The sequence below is a fragment of the Felis catus genome, chromosome C1 (assembly GCF_018350175.1).
Source record: "Felis catus isolate Fca126 chromosome C1, F.catus_Fca126_mat1.0, whole genome shotgun sequence".
NCBI classification, from domain to species: Eukaryota; Metazoa; Chordata; class Mammalia; order Carnivora; family Felidae; genus Felis; species Felis catus.
Genome location: NC_058375.1, coordinates 58158787 through 58179420, shown reverse-complemented (window position 1 = coordinate 58179420; position 20634 = coordinate 58158787). Strand labels below are relative to the sequence as shown.

Sequence of the window (20634 nt, the reverse complement as noted above, 5' to 3'; positions counted from 1 at the left end):
TCATTGTTTATATTTCAGAGAGACTTATTAGGAGATCCTGTCAGTATCATGTGGAAAGTGAAGTGAAAGAAATGCGTAAAGGGAAGGGTCACAGCTGATCTTTGGGAGTAGATTGGGAAGGCTTCCAGCTATATCTGAATAAGAAATATTACCAGTGTAACCAAGATCTAATGCTATTTCTAATACAAAGCAAAAAGTAATCTGTCATTTTGGCCTATATACCAGTCATATTATGGCTTATATAGTCATATAATTGTTTTTGGCCTATATATGCATGTTATAGTGCATGATTTCTGAAAGGCTTTTGGAATATAGAAAATAACTTATAGGTTCCCCATAATGAAGTCCTATTACTTACAGGTGGGGAACAGCCATTATCACACTACTAAGATATTGGCAGGAATATGTTGATATTCTGTTAAAGAATATTAGAAAGTAATACTTTACACAAATCTTCAGAAATAATACCAAGCTTCTTAGTCATAATGAACAAGCTTTAGTACTTTCCAATTTAAAGCTTCTACAAAGATCTCGTGTTTAAAAGAATGAAACTAGATCTCTATCTTACACCACTCACAAAAATTAACTCAAATGGATTAAAAACCTGAAACTATACAACTTCTAGGCAAAAAAAAAGCAAAAAAAACAAAAAACAAAAAAGCACCCCCCCCCCCCAACACACACACCCAACAACAACATGGAAAAAGCTCCTTGACATGGGACTTGGCAATAATTTTTTGGACACCAAAAGCACAAACAACAAAATCAAGAACAAATGAGTGGGACTACATCGAGCTAAGAAGCTTCTGCATAGCAAAGGAAACCATCAACAAAATGAATGAAAGTACAGAATGGGAAAAATATTTTTGCAAACCCATAGATCTGATAAGGGGTTAGTATCCAAAATATACAAGGAACTCCTACAACTCAAGAGCAAAAATAAACAAACAAACAAACAAACAAACAAATCCAATTTAAAAATGGGCAAAGGACCTAAATAGACATTTGTCTAACAGTTATATGAAGTGATGCTCAGTGTCACTAATAATTGATTAGGGAATTGTAAATCAAAACTATAATATCACCTCACACCTATCAGAATGGCTAGCTAGCATCAAAAAGAGAAGAGACAACAAATGCTGGGGAGGGTGTGGAGAAAAGGGAACCTTTGAGCACTGTTGGTGGTACTGTAAATTGGTACAGCTAGTAAGGAAAACAGTATAGAGGTCTCTCAAATATTAAAAATAGAACTACATATAATCCAACAATCTCACTTCTGAGACTGTATCTGAAGGAAACAAAAACACTATGTTGAAGAGATATATAAACCCCATGTTCACTGCAGCATTATTTGTAATATCCAAGACATAGAAAAAAAACGAAGTGTCCACTGACGAATGAATAAAGAAGTTGTGGTATGTATACGTATGTGTATATATATACACAATTGTATTATCACTCAGCCATAAAAAACAAGGAAATCCGTTCATTTCTGACAACATGGTGGGACTTTAGGGCATTATGGTCCCTGAAATAAGTCAGACAAAGACAAATATGGTACAATCTCGCTTATATGTGAAATCTAACCTCTCCCCTCTACTGCCCAAACTCATAGAAAAAGAGATCAGATCTGTGGTTACTAGATGTAGGGGTGAGGGTAGGGGGAATTGGAAGAAAGTGGTCAACAGGTACAAATTTCCAGTTATAAGATAAATAAGCACTAGAGATGTAAAACAAAATGACTATTTAAAAAAAATACATTTTTTCCTTTCTATTATCTACATGAGATGATGGGTATTAGCAAAACTTATTGTGATAATTCACAATACATTTAGATCAAATCATTATGCTGTACACCTTAAACTTATACAGTGCTGTATGCCAATTATATCTGAATAAGACTAGGAAAAGAATACTTATAAAGATATTTCCAATGCAAAAAACAAATCTCATAATTTCAGCTGGAATTTCTTCAATTAAAAGATAGAATAGGCACAGGTATGTATTATCACTCTACCCACTGGATACCATGTTCCCAGTTGGATAAGTCAAGCAAGTCACCTGTTATTGTTAAGATACGCTTGTGCACACTAATAGAAAAGGCCTCCAAATTGACACAATTTTGCAAATCTGCAAAAGCAACAGAGTTTTAATCAAATTAGTTGTTAAGCAGCAATTTCTCTCTAGCAAATAACACTTTTTGAGGACAGGGAAGACAATGTATTTGTCTTTGTGTTTCCTGATGCCCAACAATATACTAGAAGAAAGTCAATATTTGACAAAATTTAGGAAGTATCATTTATGTGCTAGAAACTTCACAAATGCCTCACTCACATAATCCACTCAGCAAAGGCTTGCTGAATGAAGACAGGAATGTACTTGTTAGATTTACAAGGAAATCTGGTTGAGACAAACTTTCCAAGTATTTGGCTATATATTTTTTTTCTCTATGGCTATAGAAAGTAGTAAGAAAAAATAGGAAATAAACTGCTGCTTACAGATCCTCAACTTAAAAAAAACTTATCTGCAGATCTATCTTAATTTGAATTTCATTAAAAAAAGGTTTTTTAAGGTTTTTTAAAAAATAAAATCTACACCCAACGTGGGGCTCAAACTCACAATCGTGAGACCAAGAGCTGCACACTCCACCAACTGAGCCAGCCAGATGCCCCTTAATTTGAATTTCTAATTTACAATTAGAGAATTATATTTCTAATTCTATAAATTAGATAATTCTATAAATATTAATATCTATTTTAATATCAAAATTGTAAATCTCACGCTCCCCTTTCTTCTTCTCCATCTAAATGAAGAGGAGAAGCTAAAGGATAGTTAGCATTATGCGACCAACAGATAGATGGATGAATGGACACACATACTAGGACAGAAAAAAAGTCTACTTAAATTTATTTCCAAATACTAGTTTTGTATTGATTTGTACTGTCTACCAGTAGCAGGAATATCTATGTTTTTCAATTGGACAGCACAGGGTCTATTAATACCTTGAATATTAACATAGAGGAAAAAAGTAGTAGTTGGAGCATTAAAATGCTGTTGCCTATATATACATATGCACAGTATTCACAGCCATAGTGCATATGTATTACTTGGAAAATCACAACTTACTTCTACAGATTTGTTTGGCTTTTTGGATTGAAGAGGGTCAACATAAATACTTGGATGGAGAAGCTCCAGATACAACTCAATACTATCCTCTATGTTATAGAAGTTTCTTTTGGAGTTTCAACTGAGAAAAGGCCATTTGAGGGGCTGCTTCACAATCGTTAAAAAAATTCAGTAGAGTTACATGTATCTTTATTCTAAGTAAGCAGTTTCAAGCATTTTAATATTAAAGTTATCCTTAATCAAGGAATTAGGCATCTGCACCATTTGAGCACTTATTTTTTTCCTATGGTATAACACTTTCTGTTTATGAAGGAAAATTATTTCTAAGGTCTGATAAAACTGGGAAAAAAAGACAGTGTGTTCAACTCAGTAAAAAGAGGACCTACGTTGGAATGCTTTTATAACGCCTTTTAATCCTGGCAACACTTAAGGTGATTATGAATGCAGACCTAGAGTTAAACTAAAGGGGCTCTACCACCAATGAAGGGAATTGTGACCTTTGGCTCACTACTTTATGCTTCACATTCCTCATCTGAAAAATAAGGATAAGAGTGGGTTGTTATGAGGATGAAAATACTAATACAAATGCTTAGATAAGAAAATATTAACTTCTATTATTATCCTTACTCTACAAATTAAAAATCTTCCATTTTCAAAAATGAATAGTTACCTCAACTGGGTTCCATTTTATTTACACTATCACTATATTTTAGGCTAGTACTGTGCCTTAGACATCATTCACATGAAAGATATTAATCAGAAAAGCTAATATATATAGAAGAGTTTCTTAAGATCTCACTTTAAGTTTGTTTGTTTGTTTTTGAGACAGAGAAAGAGCACTGATGGGGGAGGGGCAAGAGACAGGGAGGGAGAGAGAATCCCAAGCAGGCTCCACACTGTCAGCACAGAGCCCGATGAGGGGCTTCAACCCATGAACTGTGAGATCATGACCTGAGCGAAAGTCAGATGCTAAACCGACTGAGCCACCCAGCTGCCCCAAGACTTCACATTTTAACATAGGTTTTGTTTTTGGCCTATTTAAAAATTATAGAGTAATAAATGCCAAATGTTAAATACTAAAACTATTTAAGTGTTAAAAAGTCCAAGTCCCCCATTCCACTCCTCTGTGCATGTTCTCAACCTTTATAATAGGGGCTGCCTATAATTAGCCATGTGAGCCCTAATTCCCTTATGTGAAAAATGAGGACAAAAGTACCAGAGTTTTTAAGATTAAAAATAATATGAATATGAATCACCTAGCATAGTGTCCAGAACATAGGCACTCAATGAATGGTATCTATCATTATAGGAAAGTCTGTGTTCACCTTATCTTTTCAATGTCTTCCCTCAGAGCATTATTGTCAAACGTGAAAATATTTTGGTAGTAAACATGTAAAACTAATTACTAAGTGTCCTTTCTTCTTTAAGAGGTTGCTACAACAGAAAAATGACACCAACAGATTTCAAATTTTCATACTCATTTTGATCCTAATACAAACAGCATGCACAAATAATTGATAATGGCTAAACAAAGCATCCCTTTTTTGGTAAAATGCAAATGTTTCATGGAAAAATCTTTCTAGGAAGGCTTCAATTACTTTTCTACATTTTTAGAGCAAGAGTATTAGTATTCTTATTTTAAAAGACATAAGCAATTGCATATATGCTTGATTAATCTTAAAAGTACTATGACATGGGTTAGAGCAACAGACCATCACATGACCAAAGCACAGAAAAAAAAAAAAAAGGAAAATATTACTAAGTACATGAGACCATCTGAATTCCTGACAAACGATAAGCTAAAGACCATAATGCTTTTTCCCAAATGCCATTCCAGTCACTTGAAACTGTAACTATGAACTGCAATTAGCTCACATTAAGGTCTAAAAACACAGAGATGTTGATCAAATAATTATTTTGGATAGAAGAGATGGTGGAAAAGTAACTTTCTTGGAAATGAATTAAAAACAAAAAAGGTCAGTCTCTCTAAAATGGAAAATAATCAAAGCCGTATTAACTACGTAAATCCAGTAATGAGGGCAAAACATGTATCTCCAGAATGATGAAGAACAAAGCTGGGTTCACAGATTTGCCTTGTAGGGACCAGATATGTATGTATGTACATAGGTATGTATTTATTTTTTCAAAAAGTTTATTTACTTATTTTGAGAGAGAGAAAGAGCTCAAGTGGGAGAGAGACAGAGAGAGAGGGAAAGAGAGAAACCCAATTAGGCTCTGTGCTGTTAGCACACATCCCAAAACAGGGTTCGATCTTGTGATCTATGAGATTGTTACCTGAGCCGAAATCAAGAGTCAGATGCTTAACTGGCTGAGTCACCTAGGCACCCCAGGACCAGGTATTTAAATGTTCACTAGTATTTGAATATCCCAATGATGGTACCTTTCAAATATTGAAGTATACGTAACTGTGATATTTTAAATGATGGGGAAAAAAAACCGATGGGGAAAAAATTGTGGACAGTCTTAAAGGTTCTTAAAGTTAAACTAGTGTTTATCTTAATTTCAGTTGTGAGTATAAATATTCTGTCTTGAAATCAGAGTATCAAATTTTTAAATAAAAATCTATTGATTGTGATTATCAACAAACTATCAAATCATCCTTATATTTCTTTCTTATCAACTTAAGTTGACACTAAGAAAAAAGTCTCAGTGACCATATATCTTGTCTTATTAAAACCTTATAAAAACTGTTCATTTAGAACAATATACGCCATGTATAATCATGTAATTTTACTCCTTTTTTTTTTTCTCTTAAAGTATTGAGCAAATGAAGCTGCAAGCTGAATTCAACGGAACAAAATTATCAGCAGGGGTGATATAAAGTCAAATTTTAAAACAGTGGATTTTTACTAAAACCAATTTTTAGGGGTTGGGCCTGGGTGGCTCAGTTGGTTAAGTGTCCGACTTTGGCTCCGGTCATGATCTCATGGTTCGTGGGTTTAAGCCCCAGGTCAGGCTCTGGGCTGACCGCTCAGAGCCTAGAGGCTGCTTCATATTCTGTGTCTCCCTCTCTCTCTACCCCTCCCCTGACACACTCTGTCTTTCTCTTTCCAAAATAAACATTGGGGAAAAAAAACCCAACCATGTTTAAACAGATTTATTTACTAGTGCTTTTGTATGTATTAATATAAAGATAGAATGATATTATAAAGCACACTCTAGGATTTGGTGCCCTAATTTACTCTCTGTGTTACTTTACTACTTTAAAGCAGACAAATTCCTAAACCCTATAAAATTAATATTTTCAGTCAGAGAAACATTAATCTTGGAAAAATGAGCAAGAAAATAGCTATTAAAGGTTAGGAGTAGGAATCACTGGGAATAATGGGAAACAATCTCAGCTGATTTTAGAAAAAACAATAAACAATACCATAGTGCCTTTTATTTAATGACAGAAGAAGACTGCTTTATAACCACCCATTCAGCTTTTTTTCAATAGAAAGGAAATAAACCAAAAAATAAAACTAATAGTAATTAGGATTTTAAAAAATGTATTTTTTAATTAGTTCCTCCACTTTTCTTCACAGGAAAAACACTAGCATGTAAAAGCCTTTTTAAAAGATGAAAATGAGGGGCGCCTGGCTGGCTCAGTCGGTTGAGCGTCCGACTTCGGCTCAGGTCACGATCTCGCGGTCTGCGAGTTCGAGCTCCGCGTCGGGCTCTGGGCTGATGGCTCAGAGCCTGGAGCCTGCTTCCGATTCTGTGTCTCCCTCTCTCTCTGCCCCTCCCCTGTTCATGCTGTGTCTCTCTCTGTCTCAAAAATAAATAAACGTTAAAAAAAAATTAAAAAAAATAAATAAAAGATGAAAATGATAGTTTCCTAAAGCTGGTGGACCAAAATTCTCTTGTATTGAAAGTAGAGAGAAATATAAGACCCAACACTTGAATCAAATATTAAACTACCTAGAACAAGCTCACTGCTTTATGACTCAAAAGTGAAAAAGCACAGGGAACATACAAATGAATTTCCTAAAATAAAATGCACTCTCTCCATCAGAAAAATTCCCCCAAATTTTGTTGTTATTACAACAAAATACAATTCAAATCCAGATTTAAAACTATGAATAAAAATGCAAAATATGTACTGTCTTCAATGAAATAGTATAGAATATTTAAAAGTTGGTAGTTATAGGCATAAATGGAAAACAAACGTGAAACTGCAAAATGAAATTTTTAAAGAAAACTGAAAGACGTGGGTAACAAACATCTGAAAAGTTGAATATTTAAAACATGGAGAGCCCCTGTCCTATAAAATTTGCTCTCAATTTTGATCATTTAAAATAACTGACAGGGCACCTGTGTTGCTCAGTAGGTTAAGTGTCTGACTCTTGATTTGGGCTCAGGTCAAGATCTCATGGCTAGTGAGATTGAGCCCCACATCGGGCTCAGTGCTTACAGTGTGGAGCCTGCTTGGGATTCTCTCTCTCCCCCCTCTCTGCCTCTCTCTCTCTCTCTTTCTCAAAATAAATAAATAAAGACTTTAAAAACATAAAATAAAATAACTTACTGACAGAGGAAGGGACAAACATAGAAAAAATTTGAGTAGTAAGTATATTAAAATATAAAAAATTCAACTTAAGAAAACATTTAATAAGCAATATATGTTAGGTTCAACAATTCCAATCAATAACAACAGTGTTAAAAAGCGAAATGCTCTCTCAATAACTTTGCAATAAGATAGCAGTTCTCACCGATTAGGCAATATTCTGAAAGATAAACAATACTAATTCAAAGTAGGCTACATCTAAATCTCTTAATTTACACACACACACACACACACACACACACACACACACACACACCCTTCCTAGAAATGTCTGAAAAGCAAATTCACTTTGCTCTTAGTTGGTAATATGTTTTAAACAAATGTGCTTAAAAATTTTGCAGAAATTAATGCCATTTTCCTTTACTACTGTTTCTCTTTTGCCTCAGTAAATCCATCTTACCTACTGTACCTTTCAGTTTTGAAAAAAATCTAACAAGTCAGAGGGGCCAAAATGAACAAATCAGGAGACTATAGATGCTGGAGGATGTGGACAAACAGGAACCCTCTTGCACTGTTGGTGGGAATGCAAACTGGTGCAGCCACTCTGGAAAGCAGTGTGGAGGTTCCTCAAAAAATTAAAAATAGACCTACCCTATGACCCAGCAGTAGCACTGCTAGGAATTTACCCAAGGGATACAGGAGCACTGATGCATAGGGCACTTGTACCCCAATGCTTACAGCAGCACTCTCAACAATAGCCAAATTGTGGAAAAAGCCTAAATGTCCATCAACTGATGAATGGATAAAGAAATTGTGGTTTACATACACAATGGAGTACTACGTGGCAATGAGAAAGAATGAAATACGGCCCTTTGTAGGAACGTGGATGGAACTGGAGAGTGTTATGCTAAGTGAAATAAGCCATACATAGAAAGACAGATACCATATGTGTTCACTCTTAGGTGGATCCTGAGAAACTTAACAGGAACCCATGGGGGAGGGGAAGGGAAAAAAAAAAAAAAAACAGGTTAGAGTGGGAGAGAGCCAAAGCATAAGAGACTCTTAAAAAGTGAGAACAAACTGATGGGGGGTGGGAGGGAGGGGAGGGTGGGTGATGGGTATTGGGGAGGGCACCTGTTGGGATGAGCACTGGGCATTGTATGGAAACCAATTTGATAATAAATTTCATATATTCAAAAAAAATGTAAAGAAAAAAAGAAAGAGTAGAAAGGCTTCCATTTTAACATCAAATTAACTATGGAAGGATAGTGGTTATTCTTGATGCCTTCCTTTTGTTACCTTCTACATCAAATATGTAATCCTCACCCACTCTTGTTAATCTTGCCTCCTTTACATCCTTCAAACTCCTAGATAGTCCTCTTGATCAAAACAGGAACAATCCAGTGTCATCTCTCATCTGTATTCATGCATCATCTTCCTAGGGAGATACCTCCCGTGTTCATACATGCTCTTTCTTCCCTGGGTTCATCCCCAAAGTTAACTTCTGGAAGAAAAAACTTACCTTGTCTCTCTCCTGATTAAAAATTCAGTGTCTCCTATAATGGTTAATTTATGGGTCAACTTGGCTTGGCTATAGTGCTCAGTTGTTTGATAAAATAATACTCTAGATGTTGCTGTAAAAATATTTTTTTAAGTTGTAATTAACATTCAAATCAGTAGATTTTGAGTGAAGCACTTTACCTTCTGCAATGTGTGTGGGCTTTATCCAGTTGGTTGAAGGCCTTAAAAGCAAAGACAGATTTTGCGAAGAAAAAGGAATTCTCTTCAAGATTTAAACATAGAAACCTTGCCTGCATTAGTTTTCAGCTTTCTCTTTATCTCTAGTTTGATAGATTAGATAGATAGATGGATACATACATACATACATACATACATATGTATGTAGATAATAGCTGATAGATAGATAATAGATAGAGATAATAGGTATAGAGACATAGATATAGGTAAAAAAAAGAAAAAATCTAACATGTAGCAATGTTCATAAGAGTAATATGGATATGTCTGAAAATGTCTTATTAAATTTTAATGGTAGAGACATGCCACTCTATCTTACTTTGATAATAGTTTACTTTCTGTTATGAAACATAACAGCATTTTTGGCGGATGTACTTTTTTAATAAAGTTTATCCATTTATTTTGAGAGGGAGAGAGAAAAGAGAGAGAGCAACTGTGCATGTGCACACAAGCAGGGGAGGGGCAGGGGAAAAGGAGAGAGAATCCTAAGGAGGCCCTATACTCAGTACAGAGCCACATGCTGGGCTCAATCCCACAGAACATGAAATCATGACCTGAGCCGAAATCAGGAGTCAGACGCTTAACCAACTGAACCACTTAGGCATCTCTGGCTGATGTAATTCTTAGGCTCATATATTTTTTGTTTCTTCACTTTCTTTTTTCATTTGGCAAAGAAGATAATCACTTTTTTTTTTTTCATCTGGCAAACAAAATAGAAGAGAGAAACTTTCCATTACCTTATTAAGATGAATATAATAAGTGCAGCCTGGCAAATTCTGTTTCAAAAGGTAATTATTCAGTAGATGCCTGCCCCTGCACAGGAGACATCCATTTCATATTATTTTAAAAATCCATTTTTTTAAGTAAATGCTTTTGCTGAAATGCTCAAGTTGAAAAAGGATTGCTTTTTTGTTTGTAATGCATTCTTCCAAAAGTAATACAACTGCTATAAATTGCTAAGTCCCATGAATATAAACGCATACATACATATATGTATGTATATAAAACTATACTCTCTCATAAAGGAGCTCAATTCAAGTTGATAAGCTTTCAGTTTCTATCAATTTGAGATAAAATATGTAACTTTTCTGTGTGAGGTAATAATTTTCACCCTCACTTACTTAATCTGCACTTGGTACACAGTACAATATACAGTTTACTATAGATACACACTAATAAAATGTTTACCTCTGTTAGTTTATATCTATTGAAATTTACCACAAGTATATGGTCACTTGGAGTTTTCGGAATTACTTTGCCATTAATCAGAATTATGCTCTTCTTATACAAAGTGCAGCAATGTTTATTATAATTATATGTCAATAATGAAATATTTAACTTCACATAGAAGCACAATAAATGAAAATATTATACCTTGCCCATTCTTTTAAAAAATATTGAAAAAAAGAATCTATGGTAGGGAGAGGTGGTTACTGTAAACTTTTATACTTGAGTAATTCACCCTCCACAGGCTGTTAAATCCTATGAAAGAGAAAAAGTGTTTTCTCTAATATAAAAAGCCTCCTTTAAAACATAACTGAAGTGTCCCTTAAAATGGTTCTAGGATAAAGGTGTTGAAAATGATGAAATAAAAGCCACCAGGCAAGTCATAATGATAAACAAGAAAGATTTTGGAGAGAGAACTAGGTTCCCGTTCTTGACCATACCACTTACAGAAACTTGTGACCTCCAGCAAGTTTCTTAATCCCTTTTAGCCTCAATTTCTTCACCTGCAAAAATAGTTATTGTGCTAAATAAGAGCAAAGGAGATATTATTAGCACTGTGACTGGCACTTAGTAAGGTGACAATCATCATTACTGTCAAGATAAACTTGGGCTGCGGAGGAGGCTCATTACGATCCTTGAGTTAATACCCACTCTCCTTCGTCGGTAGTGTAACACTGGTACCTAGCTGTTACTCACTTTCAGTGTAAAGGACTCCAAAGAACTAAGAAGAATACAGAGCGAGAGGGGGTTAAAAACCGAATTTTACAGGTAGCAAGAACCTGGACTCTGGCTGCAGAATTTGTCAGTGGGCCGTCATCGCACTTTTCAAAATTCTCCTGGTTCGCAGCCGAGTTGATGGAGAGTTTGGAGATTTCCCGGTTATGTGCATGCTTTTTAGAACAAAATCACTTCAGCCAAAAGAAAAGTCTAGCACCCAGCACAGGACTGAAGATGATGACTTCCTTATTATTTGTTGACTCAATCAATACAGGTGTACATTTCAGGGAAAAACTATCCAGGAAAACCGACTTATTGAATAAAATTTTTATCTTCTATCCTGGAGTCCCTTTCCTCACCGAACGCTCAATATTTAAAGTTCTATCTTCACTTAATTATTAAAAAAAACGAATGAGAGAGGAATTATCCCTAAATTCATGAAAAAGGAGTAAACTTTAAAAACGGTCAAACTGCCTACAGTTAGTTACCCAGCTGGTAAGCTACAGAAGCAGCTCCATTCGAACTCACATCTCCTGCGCTTCAAAGTCCAAGCTGTTTTCAATACACTAAAGTTTGCGCCTCCGCTTATCTCCGCAAACTGTCCAGTAGAGAGAACATTTATCATTGATCTTTCTTTTCCCTTGTCTGATGCCAGCCCTTCCATTTCACGCTACCTCCTATGCTGGGCTATAAACTAAATACAACAACAGGCAAGCTGCACGAATTCTAGGAATCGCGGTATATGCGCGAAGAACAGAAATCTGTTTTATCTTCTACGCCAGACGGATGTCCGGCGCCACCACTACAAACGACAAACACAGGCTAGGGTCCAGAGAGGCTGCAGACCGCGCCCAGGTCTCAAGTTTTGGTCAAGGCCCACGTTCAGGCCAGGCGAGGAGAGAAGGTTATCCTTCCCCGACACCCTGGCCAAGGCAGGAGCCCAGAAGAGTAGGTTGGAGTCGCAGTAACAGTACAAACAATAAAGCCCAAAGTCCCTCTTCAGTCCGTTAAGCGCACTTACTTGAGCAAAGTAATTCCAAGACACAAGGCTGGCACCGGCAACGGGAAGGGCTCCTCTACCCTCCAGCCCAGGCGCTGGCGGTGACGACATCGGGGCCGCGCCGGCGAGAGCTAAGGCCCAGCTCAAGGCCACGAGCACAGCGCGCGGAGCGCGCGCTCTCGACAGGGGCGGGGTGACACGCGGGCGCCACCTTTAAGCGTCACGCGCGGGGCTCTGCCTCTGGACTTGAGGGTTTGAACATGTCGCGCCTGAAGGGAGTGGCCGAGCGGGATCCCCGAGTGGGTTTCAGAGCTGAGAGGAGAGACTGCGGTGCCTCGGTACCCCAGGGGCTTTTAAAGGCAGCGAGGAAGAGCGGCCAGTTAAACCTGTCGGGTCGGAATCTTAGTGAAGGTAAGATCCAGAGGTACCACCTGATTGTGCTGTTAGAAAGCACTTGCCCCTGTCTGGCACCCTTTCCTTGGCCTGCTTTTGGCCACTGCCACAGTCTCCCAGCTTGGACTCCCAGGCTCTAATTCAGGCACTCATCACAGTTACACTGGTTCGGTCAGTACGGTTCGGTTCCTACTTTCTCTCAAGGAATAGTGAGCATATTTCCTAAATTGAGGATCAAGATAGATGCCACACAAAGTGAATTTGGAACCATCCTGAAAAACCTAGTAAAGATCAACAAGCACAGATTTGGACACCATGAATAATAGCCAAATGCTCTTTTTATTGTCTGTTGTGTAAAGGAGGGACTGGGAAGTGGGGAGAGAGAATATAGCGTTCTTCCTATAGTGTTTTTCTCTTTTATTCAGATTTTAGGCGATCCGAGATTGAAACCTTCCATTTTTCATCTAATGATTGCTTTTTTATTGTGCCATGTATAGAGCAGATGAAGCAAATACTTGCTGAACGAATGAAAGGGTATATGACATAAAATCTCTGCTCTATCTGCAAAAGCTTTTTATCAGTGGGAACGTAAATATTTTAAAACTACAGATATACATACACATTTGCTTTTCTCAGAGCCTGGAACAGTTTCCTTGATACCTGACTAGGGGTTACTTGCTTCCTGTAGGACTCTGCTCAGAGGTCACACCTCTCAGAGGCCCTTCCTAACTACTGTATCTACAAACACCATTGCTAACACTGTTTTCTTGTTCGATTTTTTAATAACATTTGTCATTATCAGAATTTATTATGTATTTGTTTATAGTCTTCCCTGCCTTCTCAATAGAATGTTATTTTCAAGAAGTCAGGGAGCTTTGTTTTATTCGCTGTTGTTATTACTAACAACCCAAAATAGTACTTGGTACGTGATAGATTCTTATTAAATAAATATTTGTGGAAGGAATAAGTAAATGAATGGATATTTGCAAATACTAAGTGGTATACTGGAATGTACTTTTTGATTGGACCCAGATGATTTTGTCTAGTAAGTTTAAGGGAGCAAATGAATTTTGGCTCTGAACTCCATGATGACATGATCAGGGCCGTTTAGGTTATCATTGTATAAACAGAACCTAACAAAATTACTGGCACATATTAGGTACTCCATAAATTATGTTGAATAAGTGGATGTATAGTATTTCATAGGGGAGAAAAATATAAATGGGAGAAACACATGGTATTTGTAGTTTATTATCAAAAAGAAATCCTTGTTACCATAATGTAGAAGGTGTTTAACTGTAGCCTTCAACTTCTCTTGCCATTCAATCTTTGCCACCCAAACCACTGTAATTCTGAACTATGTGAAGTCCCTTATGGGGCCATGCTCTTTATCTCCATATCTTTGCTCATGTAACTTTGAGATGCTTAATCTTACTGTGCCTTATTTTCTCATTTATAATGTGTTTGTGATAATAGGACCTACTAAGGTTTAAATGAGATAATACACACAAAGTATCTGGTACTAAAAAGTACACAGTAAAAATGATTATTACTGTTATTACTATTAACATTGTAATAACTTTCTAAGTGCTTTCCTGGATTTCTTTAAATCTCACCCTCTAAATCAGTGTCATCATCAAGATATCCTTTTAAAAGGATTTATCTTTGACAAATGCCTAATGTCATGTATCCACCATTACGGTATCATAATGAACAGTTTTACTGCCCTAAAAATCCTCCGAGCTCTACTTATTCATTCCTTATCTGCTTCCCCTGAGGCCTGGCAGTCACCAGTCTTCCTGTTCCTGTAGTTTTGCCTTTCCCAAAATGTCATATAATTGAAGTCATATGTAGCTTTTTCAGATTGGCTTTTTTCACTAAGCAATATGCCTTTAGGGTTCCTCCATGTCTTTTTGTGCCTTGATAACTCATTTGTTTTTATTTCTAAATAATATTCTATGGTATAGATGCATGTACCATTTTATCCATTTACTTTTTGAAGAACAACTTTGTTGCTTCCAGTTATTGGCAGTTTTGAATGAAGCTGTAATTTGTGTTCAGGTTTCTGTGTGGACCTAAATTTTCAACTAATTGGGTGTTAACCTAGGAGCGCCATTTCTAGATCACATAGGAAGACTGTGCTTAGCTTTGTAGGAAATTGCCAGACTGTCTTCCAGAATGCATGTACCATTTTGCATTCCTTCCAGCAATGAATGAAAGTTCCTGTTGCTCCATATCCTTGCCACTTTGGGTATTATCAGGTTTTTGGAGTTTAGCCATTCCAATGAGTGTGTAATCCTATCTCAATGTTTTAGATATGATGTGCAGCGTCTTTTCATAAGCTTGGTTGCTGTCTGTATATCTTCTTTGGTGAGATGCCTGTTCAGATCTTTTGTTCATTTTTCTTTAAGTTTATTTATTTTGAGAGAGGCAGAGACAGAGTGAGTGGGGGAGGGCAGAGGGAGGGAGAGAGAATCCCAAGCAGGCTCCACACCATCGGCACAGAGCTCAATGCGAGGTTCGAACTCATGAGCCGTGAGATCATGACCTGAGCTGAAACCACGAGTCGGACCCTTAACTGGCAGAGCCACCCAGGCACCCCTGTTCATTTTTTAATTGGGTTGTTTTCTTATTGTTGAGCATGGTTGTCCTTTATTTGCCTTTTCATGCAACATGTCTCTGTTCAGTAACTCAGGATTCAATGAATAAGTGATACAGAGAAGAAGGCCAGTGGCCTGTTAGTCAGGATTTTTTAAAGTCAATATTATATGAAGAGTAGATAAAATCAATATAAGTATTGGTTTTTTTTTTGACCAAGTAATTGCAGAAAAATGATTACTACTCTTTTCTGATAAACTTTTACTAACTTGTCCCTTTTACTGGCCTACACATTGTTATACTTTTCAAAAATATACTCCTTTTTTAAAAAGTCTTCTCATTATTTATATTATCTCCAAATTTATATTATCTCTTCTCATTAAATTATCTCCAAATGTTATTACCTAAAATTATGTATTATGTTCAAAACGATGATCACACTTAGCTTCTTTCAGATTGTTATCAATATGTATGAGATATCATGAGATATTTATATGACAGATATGAGCATATGAAAGTGTTTGAATGCTACAGACAGATACTTATTTACATTGTATTTGTTATATACCTGTTATGTATGTTTTCTCCAGATATTGTGCTGAAGAAGCAAATTGACACTTCAGATAATTTATAGTCACATAAGCATTTTGGTATGTTTTATTCAAATTTGTTTATTAAAAATTGCACTTGTTAAATAACAATTTTTTTGTGTTGTATTCCAGGTCTTTCTTCCCTTCTTATTTATGCAGTAATGTGTAGGTCCATTTGTAATGTACCATCATGTCCATAATTTCTACATTGGAAAAATAGAACCTAGCCTTTAATTTTGAGGTATATAACCCCAAACAGTTAACGGTCTGTTTATTCTTTCTCTTAGATGGTGGCCTCCTTGAATTGATTCTTCTTAGCAGAAGCTCTAAGAACAATGGGACACTTTATTTCCCTGATAGGGTGTTATCTGATACCCAGTACAGATTAATTTTTCTGTGTAACTGAAATCTGAGTATTCTTGGGGATTTTTAGTACCCTTTCTTTTTATAGGCTGTAGTTCTTTTATGGAAATACCCATTTATTATTTTCTTCTTTATAAAGCATTGTATCTATGACAGAAAAACTACTATCTATAGAAAGCATAAAAAGTGAAAATAACCATTCAGGGTTAATCACTGTTGATATTTTGAAGGTTTTTCTTCTATAGTTTTCTGTGTGAATGTGATGTATAATTTACCTTTTATTTTTTATTTTTAACAAATTAAGAATTGTACTGAGTCCTCTTTTCTGAATTTTGTTTGTACATTTTTTGGTGTTACTTACATAATCTGATTATTTTTATTTATTTATTTATTTTTAAATTTTTTTTTTCAACGTTTATTTATTTTTGGGACAGAGAGAGACAGAGCATGAACGGGGGAGGGGCAGAGAGAGAGGGAGACACAGAATCGGAAACAGGCTCCAGGCTCTGAGCCATCAGCCCAGAGCCCGACGCAGGGCTCGAACTCACGGACCGCGAGATCGTGACCTGGCTGAAGTCGGACGCTTAACCGACTGCGCCACCCAGGCGCCCCTATAATCTGATTATTTTTAATGACCATAATATTTCATCTTATGACTACAATAATATTCTTAAACATCTGAATGTTATTGGTAGTTTTAAAATTACCATTCATGAGTGTCAGTTTTATAAGTTACTCACAAAGTTATGCCTGAACAAAATAACTGTTAATAACCAACTTCAAAGAGAACATTAGAAATATTCTGGAAATTTTAAATGACTGCTCTTTTTTCTGAGCAAGTACACAAAAATATATCATTGTTTGGTTTAGTATAGATATTGCAGCTTTTTCATTGGACCAGATAAAATAAAGATGGAGTTGAAAAGGAGGTATTGATTGTTGCCTTGTGGTTGCCTGCCATTGGTAGAACAATAGCATAGAACATGTTTTTGGGTGATTCATCAAAAACTCAATGAAAGAAAAAGGGGCCAGAGTTTGGAACAAAAGAATGCTGTAAGTTTTAAAGAAACCACATTGTTGAACTGACAAGAAAATTGGTAGGTGGATAATTTATTAAACAAACCAATTATGTTTATTCAAAAACCATATTATTTGAAAGGGAAATAAAGGTATAAGGCTATCCTGCCTTACCTTTCAAAGAGCAGTTTGGTTAGTTTCCATTTGTGGAATTAAGTAAATAGGTCTAGGGCTTCTAGGCCTCCAGATGTCATGTCATCTATTTTGAGGTAGTGAGAATTTGTCTTATTCAGTATGTAGAGTTTGTTATGACACTATAAAAAGTGTAACATAAACCGTATACTTCCCAAGTTTTAAATAACCACCCTTACATCTGTATTAACCATGTTCTGCTTTATTATTTATCTTGACTCTGTATTTTGACTACTGGTTGTCTTCATGGAATTTACTATAATATTCTAAACAGCTAATAAGAATTAACCAAAGTATCAGATTTTAACAACAAATAATTCCAGAAAGAAACTATATTTCCAGATGAGTAGATCATTAAAACAAGCTAATTCTTGAACATTTCTTAGAAATAAAAGCAAAAAGAAAGTGTTTTAATCTGTATATGATGGCAGAATCTTGAGGTAAACATTTAATTTTTAGCATACTGAAATCCAGGGAAGTCTGGAACAAGGAATTAGATAATTAATTAAAAGTTCCATTCCTATTTCTTGATCTGTTAGAATAATTCTAAACTTTAGTGTGTCAAACTCTTGATGTGTATTTCAAGTTATTGTCAGTGCCAAAATTTGCTTAACAAATGAGTGCAAACTTAAATTTATCTCTATATTAATGTCATGTTCATTAACTTGCATTGTAATGTTTTCTTGAGTAAGAGAGTTAAGTGAATGCCATCTGTCATATATTGTCACAGGAAAAAAAATTATTGGGAAGAATAGAATTATAGTTTCAGTGAGGCTTATGTTCACTATAAAACTGAATGTACTCTCAAGTGAAAGTAATAAATTCAAGCATATTTTTCTCTTAAAGTGACTGGTAAAAATGTTTTCTTTTTTATATGTTAAACATTGTTTCATTTTTTTCTTATAGTATCCTGCTGGACTTCAAGAGTACCATTCTCTTCATGTATTCTAACGTAACAATGACTCAGGTGCTCTAAAGCACAAAGATACATCTCTTTGTGTCAATCTCAAGCTGCAACTGAGTTAATACCTTCTATGTAACTATAATTTTATTCTGGGGTGTGTGTGTGTGTATGCGTGTATTTTTTTCTTATTAAATTTTAAAGATAGTCTGAAAGTGACATAGTATTGTGGATTGTTGACATGGGATTCTTTCTTTAGTGTAATGAGCCCATTGGTTGTCATGAATAAACTACTGTGGAGAAATTTGGAATGCTTATCAATGGAGCTTTTCCTAATCTTTTACATAGTGTTAGACTTACTGGTTTATATTCAATTCTCATAATTTTTTAAAAATGCTCATAATGGGGTAGACAGTTTACTGAATGACATTTGTAGGATAAGCTGTTATTAAAATATTATTCTGCACCTAGCAAAAGCCTTTTTGTCCTACTGTTGTTGGATCCTAGCATTTAAATTATGATGGGGCCCCCTCATTTAATCAACAAAGAAATTGGTAACCAGAGATATTAGATGAGATATTAATTGACAGTCAGTTGGATTAGTTGCACCGAATCTTAGTTCCCTGACTCTTTGGTCAGAGATACACCCATTATGTCCTATTGTGTATCACAGTTTAATATATTTACAGCCTTTTAGAAGATGGAATCTACACAGAATCATTAATGGGAATGATTATGGTTTTCTACATAAGGAAACATCATATATGGTGGGTAATCTTTATATCTATGAAACTGTTTAAAATGGTCAAAAAAGACCTTTAAATCTCATATGATCTGTTGCTCCTATGGTTTGCTGGCTACACATTCTTTTATCTCTCCATGTAAACACCATTTTAATCATGTTTTGTTTTGTTTTTTTTTTATTTCTTCTCTTTTTCTTCCCTTACTTCTAAGTATCTTCCCCATATTATATAGTTCTCTACCATCAGCCCATCTGTATTCCCCCTTTTTCTTTTCTTTTTTTTTTAATGTTTATTTATTTTTGAGAGAGACAGACACAGAATGCGAGTGGGTTGGGGCAGAGAGAGAGGGAGGCACAGAATCTGAAGCAGGCTCCAGGCTCCGAGCTGTCAGCACAGAGCCTGACGCGGGGCTCGAACTCACAAGCTGTGAGATCATGACCTGAGCTGAAGTCGGACGCTCAACCGACTGAGCTACCCAGGCGCCCCTCCCCATTTCTATAATTAACTATTGTAAGTGGAAGAAAGAGTAATATGCCAAAAAAACATGTAAAGAAATCTTTTCTCAGTCTTTGTTAAGGGCCATTCTGTCCAGTGTTGAAGCCTTAGTCACCTATGGCTATTTAAATTTTAATTAACCAAAATTAAAGAAAATTAAAAATCATGTTCTACAGTCACTTCAGCCACATTTTAATAAGCGTTCAATAACTGTATGCAGCTAGTGGCCATCATATAGTGCAGCATATAGGAAATTTTCCTCATTGAAAAAGTTGTATTGGGTAGTGCTCTTCAAGGCAATTATCTTGAGAGAAATATATATATGTGTGTGTGTGTATGTGTGTGTAGTATACCAGTGTGTATATATGTATGTGTATTTATACATGTATATACCTCAATTTGTTTATTCATTCACTTGTTGATACATATATACATAAATGAATAAATGTGTGTATGTTAATAAGATTATCTTGATATATTACATCATCTGTATTTTTATTTTGCATTAACCTTATTGGAGTATAATTTACAAACAATGTATGCATCATTTTTTTAATTAATTTTTTTAATGTTTATTTTTGAGAGAGAGACAGAGCATAAGTGGGGGAGGGGCAGAGAGAGAGAGAGAGAGAGAGAGAGAGAGAGAGAGAGAGAGGGAGACACAGAATCTGAAGCAGGCTCCAGGCTCTGAGGTGTCAGCACAGAGCCTGATACGGGGCTCGAACCCACGAACCACAAGATCATGACCTGAGCCAAAGTCAGATGCCCAACTGACTGAGCCACCCAGGTGCCCTATATGCATCCATTTTAAGTGTATCATTCAGTAGGTTTTGACATACACACACACACACACATTTGTGTAATCACTACCACAATCAAAATGTAGAACATCTTCAATATTCAGAAATTACCTTTTAAGCCCCTTTTCTGGCAGTCAATCCCTACTGCTAGTTCTACACAACCAATGATCTGCTTTTTGTCAATATAGATTAGTCTCTTCTAGAATTTTA

At 35.8% G+C, this 20634-nt stretch overlaps 2 protein-coding genes across 5 annotated transcripts in view; one reads left to right on the top strand and one right to left on the bottom strand.

The window, feature by feature from the left end:
* The window catches only part of SRSF11 (serine and arginine rich splicing factor 11), a 43854-nt gene extending 31363 nt beyond the window's left edge, over positions 1-12491 (bottom strand). The window contains exon 1 of one of the 2 annotated variants that reach the window (XM_023258816.2): positions 12354-12491. The gene's annotated coding sequence lies outside the window, so the exon portion shown is untranslated. The remainder of the gene's footprint in view (positions 1-12353) is intronic. The other variant, XM_023258818.2, reaches the window with a different exon arrangement.
* Positions 12492-12529: 38 nt separating this feature from the next.
* Positions 12530-20634, top strand: part of LRRC40 (leucine rich repeat containing 40) — a 48621-nt gene continuing 40516 nt past the window's right edge. For 2 of the 3 annotated variants that reach the window (XM_011284938.4, XM_011284937.4), the window contains exon 1: positions 12532-12743. In XM_011284938.4, coding sequence (XP_011283240.2) covers positions 12593-12743 — 151 coding nt within the window. In that variant the 5' untranslated portion in view covers positions 12532-12592. Of the gene's footprint in view, positions 12744-20634 lie in introns of all 3 variants that reach the window. The other variant, XM_019837226.3, reaches the window with a different exon arrangement.